At 45.6% G+C, this 16,008-nt stretch overlaps 1 protein-coding gene across 1 annotated transcript in view; it reads left to right on the top strand.

Annotated features, from left to right (window-relative positions):
- Positions 1–15,514, top strand: part of LOC133392712 (insulin-like growth factor-binding protein complex acid labile subunit) — a 34,537-nt gene extending 19,023 nt beyond the window's left edge. The window contains exon 2 of the mRNA XM_061653483.1: positions 6,561–15,514. Within this exon, the coding sequence (XP_061509467.1) occupies positions 6,601–8,235 (1,635 nt within the window). The 5' untranslated portion in view covers positions 6,561–6,600 and the 3' untranslated portion in view covers positions 8,236–15,514. The remainder of the gene's footprint in view (positions 1–6,560) is intronic.
- Positions 15,515–16,008: the final 494 nt, after the last annotated feature.

A 16,008-nucleotide genomic window follows, 5' to 3' on the forward strand; every position in this document is an offset into this window, starting at 1 on the left:
AACCCGTTAATATTACTGTCAATGAACTCTGGACTTGGGTGGGGATTGATCCTCTACCTTCCAGTATACCAAACAACGAGCTTGCTCCTGCACAAAGGAAGTGTTTACATAGTGCTATACTGTTTCGTGGTTTTTAGCTTGATTCTACCCACCTCGAATCATCGCCATTGTAATTCTTCCCGTTCAATGTCGGTATCTAAACAACAAAAGAGAGCTTCTATTATTTAAACCGTCCAGACAAGCATCGCGGAATAAATGGGCGACAATAAAGAATAGCCAAAGCCCGAAACGATAACAGCACCAAAACAACAACAACAGCAATAGAAAAAAACACACTCATCACACACACACACACACACACGTCTACACCATATGCACAGCAACCAACTGCAACCAAAATACGCATTGCACACAATTGTAATAGACAAAACATGTTGTGTAGGCCTGGGTGACAGTGGTGGCAGCAGCAGCAGCAGCATCAAGCAGAGGGCATTGAGGTACATCTTAGTCACAACATCGCATGCAGCAGCAAAAATACATTGGTAAAGAGCAGAGGGTAGAGCGGAAAAACAGTACGAACATGCACATAAAATGGCAACAGGGTTTGGCACAAGCTGGCAAAGAGTGAAGGGGGAAAAGGGAGCTCAACAAATGGCCGGGGAATTATTTATGTCCACGGAAATGGTTTGCTACGTTTTGTTGATGGTCGACGTCCGTGTTTTCTTTCTTTTTTTTGGGGACCCTTTCGGTGTGAGGGAAGTTCGCGAGGGACGACATGGGAAATGCGGGCGATGGAATGGTTGGACCGAAAACGAGCTGCACTTTCTAATGTGTCCTGCAGGAGGGAGAGCATGGAGGCCGTTCCAGACGGGGGTCCTACCACCGATGCATACCACTGACAAGTGTGTGTGTGTGTGCAGTGCGGTAGTTTGTTAAAAAATTTACAGGAAACAATTTTTGCTGCGGCGAATTGTTTTCCACCATGGCAGCTTGTGCACATCTGTGTAGAGTGTTAGTGGTGTGTGTCTGTTTTGGCATACACATCCGCAGATAGGACCCGTTTTCGTGTGCTTTCACTCGTTTTAATACATTTTACTGCGCGTTATCTTGCACCAGATAGTGAATCAAAGCGTGAAGAAGGTGGTGTAAACCAAGCATTTTGTTGTTTTTTTGGTTAGAAAAAAAACGAAGCAACGCGTTAACGCTTCCTCCCTCAGGATGTTGAAAATAAAGTCATAAAAATAAATTTCAACTGACCTGCTAACCTAATTATGGGCCAGCAAAAAGCTGGCTGCATATCGTGCTATTTAGCTTTTGCTGCTCTATGTATGTGTTTATGTGTGAGATCCGAAGGGTTTTTTCACCCAAAAAAAAGGGTTTTATTATTTGTTCGCAGTGCTCAAACAATCGTCACAAACAGTTTGCAGGTTTTTCGTTTCCGTGCCGGGTCTTTGTGGTGTGTGAAGGTGTGAAGAGCTGCCAAACCCCGTTTCCTATTGCACACTTCCGGTGATGCAGTATGAGCAGTGTGTGTGTCTGTGTCAGTCCTGCAGCACATCCTTTTTGATTCTGTCTCCCGCCTCATCCCTTCGTGCCAGAGATGCAATAAAATCTACGGTCTGATTGTTCACACGTTCCATGATTCCATCTTTTGGGTAAACTTTGGGATTTTATGGCACTGCGGCGACACTGCACTCGCGCTCCTGTCTGTTTCTTCTCTGCTTCACGCTCTGACGAAGCGTAGAGCCACAGGGATGATGCACCTATTTTTTGCGCGGCCCTCGATGCATTGTAGGTCAGCTAATTGGGGACGGGCATTGCAGCGGGGTGCAGCTTCAGGCCAGCTTTGCTACAACAAATAATAACTGGGTCGATGTTTAGCGTCTTTCTGCAGGGTCTTGGGGAACTTCTTGCGAGCAACTCGTCTTAAGACGTGAAGCCGGTGCTACTGCTGCAGCAAATTGGTGCATTAAATCGCAGTGACATTATTGTTTTTATTACTCATCCATCAGAAACGACCGCGGGCGGGGCTTTGGGTGTCTGGGAAGGTCGTCGTAGGATTCGCCTCCAGTTCTCGCTAACGGCACGTCAGCTCCAATCATTCCCATCCACCCATAAACCCTCTGCTTGGGTACTAATTATTTGTGAAGTTTCGGGGGTCGTTCACGCGTCAACACATCTAAGTGGCGGGGAGACACAAACACACACATACACACGAGCCCGCCAGTTAATCCACCCGGATGAGCGACTTAGCGGTAGGTTAGCGGATGGAAGGATAAGAATGCTACTGGTCTGCCGTGTCACTGTGAGTTTTGTTGCCGGGCCACTGACGGGTGAAGTGTGAAGATGTGTTGTAAGCTGTGGTTCATGTGTGTGGTTTCTGGTACGGGATGGACCGGGGAAGGTAAAGTTTAGCGTCGGCAAAGTTGATCATAGCGTCTTCATGCTATGATTAACTTCGTTGGGGACATGCTTACGCGGCGATTGAATGCGACAGGGAAATCGATTTCGAAGGATGAGAAGCAAGAGCGCACTGTGTATGATATCCTTAGTATAGGGCGCTGTAATTGGCGAAATTAGTTAGCAAATGTATTTTCAACTCTGTAGGGATACATAAACAAATAATGTGATGTAATGAAAGGGTTTTGATTTGCGTAATAAATAAAGTGATTTTGTTAAGACTCTTCATTGTTTGTAGGAATACAGTTACTAGCTGATGGAGTATTTTATGAAGAAATAAACTACAATAAAGCATAGAATCTACAGATCTTCAGAAGAGTTATGTGAGCCAGAGAGCTATCTCAATTGTTGCACTCAGTTTGATCATCTCATTTAGTGAAAACCATATCAAAAATTGAGCATCAAGGATTATTGAGAAAACTTCATTTGATTGAGTACTCAGTGTGGGACCTCCTTGAACTCCACGCTCATGATGGATAACTGCTCTAGGGTGCCCAAGGATAACTGCGCTCCTTGAAGTGAGTTATTTTACTTGGATTTTACTTCCAAAGTCCTTTTCAATTCTCTGAACGAGAAATATCTTTACTAGAAGTGTTTTCTGGTCTGTTCCTTAGTTCCAAAATAGTTAAATTGCTGATATATAGATTTTTTTGTAGTTTAAAGAGGTCTATTCGTCCCAATTCTCTTCAGAATAAAAGCAGTTTCTGGAGGAGCAGTTCTTTTATGTTATGTTCAAGAATTTACCATGACAAAAATTTATTGGAAAAAATGGTTAGAAATGAGTTTCATCTTAGGTTCCTGCTGATAAGTATGAAATTCTTTGCTAACTTCTGACGTATTACAGGATTAAAGCAGTGTAGTTGTTGTTATTACAGCTGGATGTATTTTTTTCCTAAATGTTTATCGATCCAGATTGACAAATCAATCAGAGCCAAACAGTCAGTGGCTTCAATTGTCACGGACAATTAAGATGCAGTACTAAGATTTTCTTCGTGCTAGACACAGACACACACTCACATGGCACCTCACACATTCTCCCCAGAACACAGCGAGCCCATCAAACCTATTGCTCTCATTGCGTATCGATCGGGTGCGTGTCGGCATCCATCCGGCACGCAAGCGGGATTTGTTGACTGTGCGTTGGCAAATCAAACAAGCGCAAGTGTGGGTGTGAGTTGCAAAACAGAATAATTTCGCCCCGCAGCCATTCTACTGCTGCTGCTGCTGTTGCTTTGATGCGAAGATTGCGATCGCGGGCGTAGATTAGCCATCAACCACCGCCATAACACGCACAAAGCGCAACGATGCGGGCGTTTGATGGCAAGTTGACGGTAGGGGTTGTTGCGTAGCGTAGGCGGGGAAATTGTTTAGCAGTGGCTGCTCATTTCATTCCCATTGGAGTTTTCTCGTTGTTTGGTGTTCCTCCAAAGTTGTGGAAATTTCACTGCCGGATGTCCCCCGCTCGGGGTGCGAAGAGGCAACACGATTCGGAAAGGCGCCACGTGACGGATGGAGAGAGAAGGTGGAGATAAGATTTTTCACCAAAATTCCAGACGTTTGGTTCATGTTTTTTTCTCGTTCCACTGCTCGGTTAGCAACCACCAGGGGCGCTTGTGATGCTGTATGCGAAACATCGGTACATATGAACGATTTCTTCGCCCGCTTACGTAAACGTGTAGTTCTGTGTGCGGCAGTCTGCCGCCTTGGATACACCGCTAGCGGCATTATTTGTCCAGAATTAGCAATGTTCAAACCTCTCAGCACGGTCGCGGAGTTCTGGGCCGGCAGTCGGGCAGGCAGGTGGGCCGGTGTACATTATTTCTCGCACATTTCTCCGCTGCTCGAATTTGCTTTGAAATGTGAACCGAAAGTTGCTCCAGCAGCCGGGTCTGCCCTGAGAGGATGCTTCGGATAAGCGAAAGTGAGTGTGCTGGAGAGAAGCGAGGGCGGGAAAAAATTGATTACACTCCGGGGATTGTTGGGGAATTGTTTGCGAGAATGGAGAGCACAGGGAGGCTCAGGCACCCGTGGGCCATCTCCCGGTGCCGCTCGAACGCTCAGCCGGTGGAAAGCAATAAATGTTGTTCGGAAGTGTACTTACACTGCTCGGCAAGGCTCCGTTCCGTTCCGAGTGCATATGGTATGGAGCGTATGTGGAGGGTAGGATGAGGTGTCGGATTTTCACACAGGTAGGTTGGCCCATATCACTAGCCCGTGCAGCAGTACGGTCCCTCCCGGCAATGCGGCCCAGCAGTGTCGGGGACCGATATAAGACGACAATTTAATGCAAAGAACTCTCTGGCAAGAACACTTTGCGGGAAGGCACAGGAGATGATGTCTACATGTGTTGTGAATAACCCACCCGGGACTTGGTGTGCAAAGCTGAAGCTACTGGAGGACTCGAGGCCTTGGAGGCAGTGAGTTTCCGGTAGAACAGAACGTTATCAAATTCAATTTAGCCCATTGAATCGTTTATTAAAGTAAGCTCCGAGTATACGAGTCTCGGGGACCGGCAAGAAGGCAGCTGCGTGCGTGGTGGAGGTCCAAGACGTGCCTGCGAGAAATTGCAAAGTTTCCATTCGTGTGCTATCAATTCATTTTCAGCTTTACTTGCCGGAACCTGAAGTCGGTGCTTTGTCGACTTTGGAACCTTGAAGAAGTGTGTGATGAGCGTGTATGTGTGCCTTTTTCCTGAAACCGGAAGCGTTCCAAACCATATTTTCTCCACACGTGCGTATGTGTGTCTGTGTCGGTGTGAGTTTAGCAAATAAATGCCATCCATTTTAGGGGAAAGTCAACTGCGAGCGTATGCATGTTCCGGATGAAACTCATTCCATTCCACTTTCGGGGAAAACACGGAACGCTGAAGATCTCCGCTGCAAAATGGCGAGGGTTTGGTTGGTGATGGTGACAGTGGCGCTTGGCTGCCGATTGTCGCCTGCCATTGAAATTGCTTAAACTTTATCATCCTCCACTTTAAGCTGTCAGAAGAAGTAAATAACGGAATTATTGGAAAAGTTGTTTTACGATGCTAGCGGAGGGGTTTTGGAATGGCGAGGAGGCCGTGGGAGTCCTTTTGCGGGGCGTTTGCTGTACGGAGGCGATGGTAGATTGAAGATCGGCCCAAGTCAAATGCCGATTGTACGCTGGAATGCGAATTCGTGAAGGATTTTTCGTGGAAAAATCACTCGAAAAAATGCTCGGGAGCGAGAAGTTGCTCAGAAGTTTTAAGCACTTGAATCATCGAAATGCTCGCCGAAGTGAAGGTACGGCTCGAAGTAAGGACCGGAGAGGAACCGGGCAGGGGAAGTGAAATGCTTTTAAATGGAAAAAGAAGTTAATCGTTGCTGGAAGTCAGGGGCAAAATTTAGATCCGAGCGTTGAATCAGAAATGAATCCTCGCGCATTAATCCCACCTTTTTTGTTGTCGTTGCTGGAGAGCGGAAAGGTGAAGTTTCGGTAGAAAAGGGCGGATTGGATGGATTTGTTAAAAAGCAAAAAAATAAAAAATCCGAAACTCCCAATCGGCTGAGAGCAGGCAACCAGGCAACCGTGGATGGAAAATTCGATTTCATCTTAGCTGTTTCACACCACCGGTCACCGGGTAAACTTGCAACCTCTCACCAAGACCTCCTGAACGCGGTAGCATATCGCGTTAACGATAACGACTTCAGTCACACGTTATCGAACCCTCGAGTCGTTCTGGGCGGTACGTGTTGGTTCGCTACCGTGCCGGTTGTCACTTCAGCAGCATAGGTGTAATTTGATTTCCACAGCACTCGAAAGGTCTTGGCATAAATTGTGTTAGCAGTGTTAGGGTATCGCTTCGCAGTTGCAGTTTTTACTTTGGTGTGCGCTGAATAAATAATTCCAACGTGTGTATGTAATACGGAGTGAGATATTGGAAGGTGCTCTTGGAGAAGTTATTTGTGATGGGAGTACGTGTTTGACTGAAGTCCGAAACTGAGACTTCAATAGAATTTTTTGTATCATTGCGTGTATTTTCCATGAATTTTGTGAAGGAACTATTATTGTTAGATTGAAGTTTTGTAACTACAAATATCATTAATGAAAAATATTTCTCCGTCTTATGTTTACAGAATACCAATCTATAGCTCTGGATCTTCTTTAATCTTCAAAATGACTCTCATCTTGTCTTGGATCTTCATACTTGGACTGATTGTTCCGGATCTGTCTTCAAGCTTGCTGCACTGTCCTCATCGCTGCCATTGCGATGATGAAAAGCTGGACGTCAACTGTGAGGAAGGTCATCTGGATGTGCTGCCCATCGCGCTGAACCCTTCCATCCAGCGGTTGGTGATCAAGAACAACAAGATACGAATAATTGACTCGTCGATACAGTTCTACTCCGAGCTGACGCTGCTCGATCTCAGCTTCAACTATCTGTTCAACATTCCCGACCGTACGTTCGGCCACCAGCGGAAGCTACAGCAGTTGCATCTGAATCACAACAAGATCAGCACTATCTCGAACCGCACGTTTGTTGGGCTGGGTGAGCTGCTGGTCCTAAACCTGCGCGGTAATCTGATCGATCAGATCGACGCCCTAACCTTCACACCGCTTGCCAAGCTGGAGGAGTTGAACCTCGGTCAGAACAGGATCGCAAGTGTCGGTTTGTCGGTGAGTTCGTTTGTGGGAATCGGTGATCTGAAGATTCTGTTGCTGGATGACAATCTGCTGAGTGTGATCCCTTCGGCGGAGACCTTCAAACCGATCGACAAGCTGGCAGAGCTGTACATTGGCACCAACTCGCTGGTGACCATCGAGGATGGTGCGTTTCAAGTGCTCTCGGAGCTGACACTGCTGGACCTGCGAAGCAGTCTACTGCCGAACGTATCGGAAGGCACATTTGCTGGGATAGAGAACCTGAAGACACTCAACCTTGCCGATAATCGGTTCGTGCGCGTTCCTTCGTCCACACTTGCTGTGTTGCGTCGTCTAGAGGAGTTGGCCATTGGACAGAACCACTTTGAGACGGTGCCGGCCCATGCATTCCGTGGTCTTCCGAATCTGAAGCGCTTCGAGCTGAAGGGCTCACTGTACTTGCGCCGGATCGAGCGTGCCGCTTTCCAGACAAACACAAACCTTGAATCGATTGTGATTGAATCGAACAAAGCGCTCACCGTGCTGGAGGAGGCCACCTTTGCCGGACTGCTCTACCTGAAGCATCTCAGCCTGCGCAACAATGGGCTGGAGCGGCTCGACGAAGGGATGCTTTCGTGGAACAGTTTGCGCACGGTCGACATCTCGGACAATCCGATCAACTGCGACTGTTACTACTCGAAGTTGCTGCAGCGGTTACAGTCGGCAGCGCGGGTCAGCTACAATGCTACCGGGTGTCCGCACCATCTGCCCGACCAGTGGGAGTGTGAGTACGCGCTGGAGAAGAACAAAAACCTGATCTCCGTGGTGGTCCCGTTGGTGGCGATCGTTACTGCGATTGCGCTGGCATTCTATCGCTTCCGGGGCCTGTTGCGGGAGTACCTGAAGAATGGGTGCAAAAGCAAGGCGGCAGCTAGTGTAACGCCGGCCGGTCCGCCAGGACTGCCGGTGCTTCCACCGATCGGGCGTACGGAGCTATCGACGGTGGTGGACTACGATAAACCGCTCACCGACGACGACTACGTTATACGGACGGGCAATCTGTACCATGGCGGTGCAGGGCAGCCGATGCTGAACGGGGGCTACCCGCTGTACCTGCAGCAGAACCCAAGCGTCTACTACAACAAGCCACTACCGATTACGGAGTTATAGTATTGAAGGTTGGAGGAATGCGACGCTAGCGTGTAAGTTGGTTCTCGCTTTCGGAATCTAACTGACTACTTTAAGATAAGGTTCTACGTGCAGGTTTAATTTATTTAAGTTTGGAGAGTTACAAGTCTTTTGTTTGATGTGTTAAGCAAGCAGTCCACATTATATTACCATACAATTACATTCCAAAAGAATTGCGCACCTTTCGCAAAACATTCCAGCATGAGACGTTCGGTGCGCAGGCGGATCTGATTTAGCTTCTAAGTTGATTGTGATGATTTTCCCCCTTTTCTTCAAATAATCATGTATATTTACAATAAGGTTTGCTGTATGATATAATGCTTGAGATACTCTTTTTTGATAACAAAACACTCTTACACATGTCGATACGTGATGTACAATATTGTCTATGATCGAGAGATCTGTTTTAGTCGAGAGTTGTTTTTCCATCGAGTAATCTGTAAAATTAAGTGTATTAGTATAGTTTAACATCTCTTGAACTTTGAACAACTTCGAACATCAAAAGGTCTTGTTGCCTTGACTGGAGGATAAAAGCGAGGGCCATCAGTACTTTGAGACTAACTAGACGAACTGGCTTACTGATGGAGGAGGGTAGAGAATAATCGATAGTATTTCCTCTACTACTAAGCATCACTATCTGTAATGTACGCCAACGAAAATTAACTTCCCATAATATAAAAAATGAAAACCAGCACAGCAATAATGAAACGGTTCAAAACAAGTCTCCTTTACGGTAGGAAGGACAATAGGGCATACAGTTTAGCTCTACAAAACTTAGAACTGAATGTCAGATAACAAATTACAAACGATATAACGCCACAACACATTATCACTGCATCTGCACTACATCTCATTGCATCTCTATCCTGTGCGCTCTTGAAGCACTTAATACTCTTAGCGTCAAATAAATAAAGCATAATTCCACATACACAAGATACAAAGCAAAAAGATGTGAAAACAAACCCGGACTAAACTTTGAACTCGCCTAGCCTTCCCTCTAAGCTCCGAATTTCAATTTGATCAAAGTTAATTGCTTTTTTGTTTCGCTCGGCAAGAAAAGAAGACGTAGAATCCTCGAAAATAGTTCCAACTTTTTGGCGCCGTATCATTTCCACCTGGAACATTGCGCACTCACTAGCACATACGGGCCCAGGGACGCACGGTACGTGCGGTCATCCCGTTTGCCGTGTAGGGTAATTGTAATTATAATGTGTTGAAGTGTAACGAGCAAAGCAGCAGCGAAGTGAACCTACCCAAGGAACCAACAAAAAAAGGGCCAAAAAAGGTTAGTGCAAACAGATCCTTGCCGTTGTTGTATTTCCTTGCGCGCTGCGTACGCCGGATACACGTAGATAAAGTGGTTGGAATTTAATCCCGTTTTTGTGCACTAATCCGTGAAGGAAAGGTGTAGTAGTAGTACTACCATGAAATGGTGAAAGAAAATTGAAAGTAGAGGTACCCTTTCCCGAACAGGGGGCTCTCATCGTCCATATCCCCCACAGCTACAGTGCCAGACTAACCACAATCCTGGCGTTTTGTTTTTTTGCATTACCATTTCCACAATTTCAACACCAAAAGCCAGAAGCGTCGGTCCGTGAGGGGCCGATGTAACTGCACGGTGGCTGAGTTAGGAATGCGGAAAAAGTTCCACATTTGCCATGATTATCCGATGCCGTTTCACGTGCCGGAGAACGAAGAACGGGTGGTTGGTGCGGTCCTCTGGTCCGTCCATAACAGACGTTCCTATGTTTTTCAGAGCACTTCAGCCAGAGCGTGAGTGGATTGGAGGGTTGGACGGCTAACCGTTTGTTTTTTTGTTGTTGGTTGAATTTCTGCTACGGCTCCCACGGAAAGCCATTGTCGGAGGTGATGATGGGGAAGATGATGATGGTGGGCTAAAAATTAAAACAAACGATTTGCGAGCGAGTCTCGCTTGCCCACCTTGCATACTGGGGCGACAGGCGGCCCTGGCTCGAGTGTTCTTATCAGTGTACACGCCGTCTGTGGATGGTTTGTGGAAAATTAAAGAGCAACCTTCATCCTGCCTGTGTAAAACTCTCCAACTGTTTCGCCTCTGTACGTCTGTGTTTGCTTTAAGCAATTTTCACATTGTTTGGGCAGAGCGTGTGTTCTCTGGTGGTGGACCAACTTTGGCCCCACACACACACACACACACACACACACACACACATACACAACACAAATAATGAGCAGAAATTTGGCAACGTACCACAGCGTGCAGACCACATCGAGCATCGAGCTACCGTCGGGCACATTTTGCATTCTCCAAATTCATAACCTGGCAGGAGGTTTTGTGGGGAGCTTTTCCGGGATAGGGGCAGGGACCGGGACTTTTACTTTCAATTCTCTGCACAAACGCTCGCATACCGCGACTGCTGCTATGTCGGAATGTACGAATGTTTGTCCAAAGCCTGGTAAACTGGACCGAGACTTTTGGGGGATTTTTGTTGTTGTGGTGTGTGTTTTCGAGGGGAAAAGGTATGACGCGGTCCTTTTTTGGAAAATGGCTATACAAATTATGGATTTCCACATTCATTGTGTTTTTTTGCTGATAGGGTCTTGGTGGGCTGGGCTGTAATCGTGGTGGCAAAGTCGGTGGGGAAGCAAAAAGGATAATAAAACAAATGGAGCAGCACCACGTGTACGTGGTGGAGTCTCGAGTGGATTGGTCTGGCCGGGCGCTCTGTGTTGTGGATGTTCCATTTGCGCTCTCCCCGCATAGCTCACGTTACATGAATCTGTAATTACCGTTGGCAGACTGCCCCAGAGAGTGTGTGTGTGCGGCGCGAAAGTCTGTATCCTTAGCTAAGGTGGCAGGATTGGCCTGGTCGATTACCTCCTTTGCCTGCGATGGTTTGGTGGCCACCTGTGCACAAAGGTGTGCACTCGTGGATCGAGGGAATGTATGTACGTACGGGCCCGACACGTGCGCGAATGTTTTCGCGTGATGTATCGTGTACTTTGAATTCCCATAACACCAGAGCGCTTTTTCGGAGGAGCCTGCAAGAGTGAGAAATTCTACACACAAGCACATACACACGGAGATACATTTCACTGGCATCCCTGGCAATGGTTATGAATGGTACGCGGCCTGGTGGCCCTTTCTGGTTCAACGCACGCAGGAAAATTCGCCGAGACGAGACGGCGGCGGCTTTCTGGGGAAAACTGGCACACCGTGATTATTACTGGTCTCTGGCGGGCAGGAAGCTGTTGGCGAGAAGATAAACATTAACAGCACATTGAACACACACACGCAGCCACACTCAGCGGCTTTGGTTGGAAGTTGTTAGATCGCTTTTCCCCCCTTTTGGTTGAACCGCTTTGCTGGCGAAGAGCTTCACGCGTTTTTGTTTTGTTTCACGCTCCCTTGTGAAGGGATTGTGGATACTAAAGCTTTTCGATGTACGGTGAAAGCACACGCCGAGTCGGTGTCTACCTGGGCGTTGGAACGCTCCTAGTGAAAGAGTTTAACTTTGATCGTGCTGGGTGAAATGATGCCGCCATCACAAGCGGGTCTGGGAAGTAGAAAAAGGGAGTCATTTGTTGTGGTTTTTTTGTGTGTGTCGTTATTCTGGTTCTGGTTTCCGCCGTTTGAAACGTTAATAATGGGCGTGCTGAAACTTGGCGACTGGCAGGATGCCACTTGTACGCCGGCGATTGTTGTGCATTGTTCGCTGGAATGAACTCCGCCAACGATGAAAAGTGTCTCGTTTGCAAATGGATGGAAATTACCGGCCAAGGGGTAAGATTTGGATGAGGTTGGTAATAGTTGTTCCGATGCATAGAACTGAGCTATTGGAGAAACTAAGCTAAGTATTGATTGTACTCAATCTTGGATTCATTTGAGTAAACAGTTATTATTCAAGGAAACATTTTGAGTTCTTTACTTAGAGTTTGAAGAACTCTGTTCTAATGTGGGGCAAAATACAACAGATGCTAATGTGTTTTTATAAACAAACTTTTTACTGAATTTGAAGTCATCTCGGCAGAACAGTGAGACATAAGCATTACATAAAATACAAAGAATGATCAGACATCTCTATCATTTACTGCATGCTTAGGACTTACAGAGGCTATATGAAGTATCTGTTACAAAAGTTTGAGCTCTTTACAAATACTTTCAAATATAGTTTTTATTTGTAAACATCGCAAAAGAGTCGCTTTTGAATCCTTAGATATCAATCTCCAATGTCTGCTTCCTACTCTGGTTCGACACAATGACACAAGCCAAATTAAAAAGGCTTTTAGCAACATTATCTACAAGTGCCAAGTTCTGTTCTGTTCTGTGCCAAGAATGCATGTTTTACTGTCAACGACGTAGCGAGACAACTACCTTAAGCCATCACAACTGTGTTCTGTCTTAGGTTACAAAAGATTGAAGCATTCGCGTGGATTCAAATTCAAACTAATAGAAATCTATTGAATGACTCAAGAGTCGAGTTTTGAACCTCATCAAAAGGCTTCTTTACAGAAAGTTAGTTCAGATTATTGTTCATGAACGCTTATGATACAATCGTGAATACCAAATTGAGCTCAATTACGATTCAACTTACATTGACATTGTATATTTGATGCAAATGATACACGAAGCAACACAAAGCAAAGCGTCCATGTATGACATCACACAAGAGCAAATGTTCTGTCCATCCGCCGTCTAATGCGCAAGGATGATCAGGCGATAATTTAGTCAAGCGAAATTGTGCTTTCAAATGAGCTGTTAAACAAATTACGCTTCCAACACTAACCGGCGGAAAGGAGTGTGTGATATGTAAATTGGAAAAAAATGCCTCCCAGCATCGATCCACACTCACGAGTGTGTGTGTGTGTGCGGCTGGGGATGTAATGTAATAAACTCATCGAATACTTTCACTGGCACTTTTTCCTTGTTCCAACCATGTGGCTGGGTGGGTAGAGGTGTAGAGAAATTGTTGAAATGTTTCCTATCACTTACCACACACGCTGGTTGGGCATGTGCTCGCGAACTCACTCGAGGCTGTAAGTGAAACGGACGAGTTTTTCCGTAATTTTTACCGCAAGCTCAACACGTCCCGGCACGGGTCTTGCTGCTGTCACCTGCTGTTGTCGTAATCATGCTCGACTGCTTCCGGAGATCCTAGAGACCGAGAGAGAGAGAGAGAGGAAGCGAGATGCTCCAACGAGAGTAGCTGTAGTCAAAATGTTTGATTAGATTAACAGGTAATTGAGTGCAGCTGGGTGGAGTTTGTGTGTGCTGGTTGTGTAGCAGCCACCCCGGTTTGGCTTGTCAAATTGCTTGAGAAAGAGCGAACATATTTGTGACAGGATAGAACGCAAAATCAACCAATCGGTAAGGTAGCAGGGGCTCGGTTTACACCGGTAAAAAGTTTTCAGCAATAGGAAAACTCCGAAGAGACCGATCCCTTTTTCCTTCCGGTGAGGTGGTTGGGGATGGATAAAAAGTTTAACTCGGCGCATTTTTTGTTGTTACGCGATCCCTCTTTTGTTTTGAAAATTCTCGTAGACAGCTTATTGCTCCATCGCTATCTATTTCTACGCAATGGCATATGAGCTGTGAGCGAAACACAGGGCACGGCCTCTTCGCTTACCACCTGGAAGGGTGGAATTATTTCCATGGAAAAGCTTCGAGAAAGGTTCTGAAGAAAATGGCAAACACAAAAAACAACTGCTACCACATTACTTTACAGCCCACGTCCTAATCAGCTAATCGGTCGGCATGGAATGATGAGAGCCGGCGCACAAATTAGCGGAAGTGAATATTTTGATAAAATCATCCGCGCGGCGTCTGTATGGCAGGAGAAAACCCCCGCTGTCGCCCGGTACATATTTGCGTACGGAGACGCACGATGGTTTGGGGGAATGTTCGAGTGCCACGTGAAGGTATTTTCCTTCACGAAACAGACAAGGTAGACACAGAGAGAGAGAGAGAGAGAAAGCAGAGCAAACAGTTAAGAGAGTGTAGTAATTAGGATAAATTATGTAAATGTGGATAAACTCGGGGCTCAAGTTATTATTTTATTTATCTTATCCGTACTCCCGACCGCATCGAATTAGTCGCCCATCAATGGGGCACGGGCACATGGACGGCTGCTAAAAACGGAGGGTTGGAGAGGGTGGTTGGATTCAGCGGGCGAAAGTGGCTAGCCGGGCTTTATCATTTGGCTGCCATTAGGCCGCCAGAAGGGAAGGAGGGGTAGAGCAGAGTTGAAGGGATGATCCATCCTTGAAAAGAAAGTAAAAGTGATGAATATTCATAAGCTCCCGCGTCTTTGGTTCTGCAGGTCCTGGGCTGACGGTAGCAGGGATGCCATGAAAGGTTATCTTTTAGTCCGGAAAGGTGTTTCTTAGCTGGTGAAAACTGTTTCGTTGATTCAAGTTTTCCAAAGTTCCAACGAGGTAGAAGCGTCGGCTCGAATGGGCGGAAACAGTTGTGTTGCGTTTGTGTTTTAATCTGCTTTAAACTGAAATAAAGGAGCCTGAAACTGTTTGGGAGCGCGAACGCGAAGCGAGAAGTGTAATTAAATAAAGATATAAACATAGCAAGAAAAGTAATAACCTTAACAAAGCAAACATTAAACTCATCAATACAAATACAACAAAAGACTTGAAACTGTGTGCTGAACTGGAAAGGATGTACAGTGAACTGAAGCAAATAGTACTGAACGGAGAAAGAGAAAGAGACAGGAAGAACGTTTTGTAAAAAAAGAGAACGAAAAAGAAACATTAAACTAACAAATAAAGCTTCCCGAAAGCATTGATTGGAAAAATAGAAAAGTCAAACCTTGTGGTAGGGTAGATTCAAACAGTGTAGTGGAAGTTTAAGAAAGCATTTTTAGTTTACGATAAAATAGCATAAAAGAAAGTAAATCACCATGAATATGTTAACCAAAGTGGTAACAAAGGGGAATAAAACAAACACTAACATAATGCCAGTACGAAAGGTGACGTGTCGCCAAATAGCCAAATAAACGTAAGAATCGAAACGAAACAAAACAAAAACATCAGCAACTATATCAATATATCAGACAAAACAATTGATAAGTGGCATAAGTGTGCGTGTGCGTGTGTGTGTGAGTGTGCAAACGAAAGTAAACGGAACCGATCCGAACCTGGAATACAATCTTGTACGCAGTTGCAGTTTATAAGGCGTATAAAAAAGTGACTAACAAAATTGTAATAATCGTAGCGATAGGAGGTGTAAGTGCTAGCAATAAAATTGATAATATCATGTTTGAAATTGAAAGTTATGATTATTTCTTTGCTGTTTTTGCTTGCTTTTTTTTCCTATACCTCCCATCTCAAACCGTATCCGAAACGAATAGTCCAGCAGGACGCGGGCAGGACATCTTTAAAACAAGCTCAATTTATCCCTTAATGAGGTTTATTACTTTCGGAAGATGGGAAAGAAACAATACAAAAAACACAGAGTGGAGCAGTTTGCCGGCTCATTGCCTAATAATTGAAAATATTGCCCCGTGCTGATTGAGTTTTGGGGTGAAAAGTTTCATTACGCTTTTAAATTTTAGTGAAGCATTAGATTGGGTGTGCTTGCGTCGCCCATTTTGGTGTGCTGTGTGCTGATTTGCTTTAACCAGCACTTAACACGGACAGTAGCAGCGTTTTTCGCAAGAAAAGGCTCATCGGAACCTTTTTCCTCCGTCGTACATAAAGATCTTATTATTTTGGAAAACAATCCCGGACGAGCTTCGAGCTGATAGGCCCAGAAAGGTTCGTGAG

This window comes from Anopheles gambiae, chromosome 3 (genome assembly GCF_943734735.2).
Source record: "Anopheles gambiae chromosome 3, idAnoGambNW_F1_1, whole genome shotgun sequence".
Lineage (NCBI taxonomy): Eukaryota > Metazoa > Arthropoda > Insecta > Diptera > Culicidae > Anopheles > Anopheles gambiae.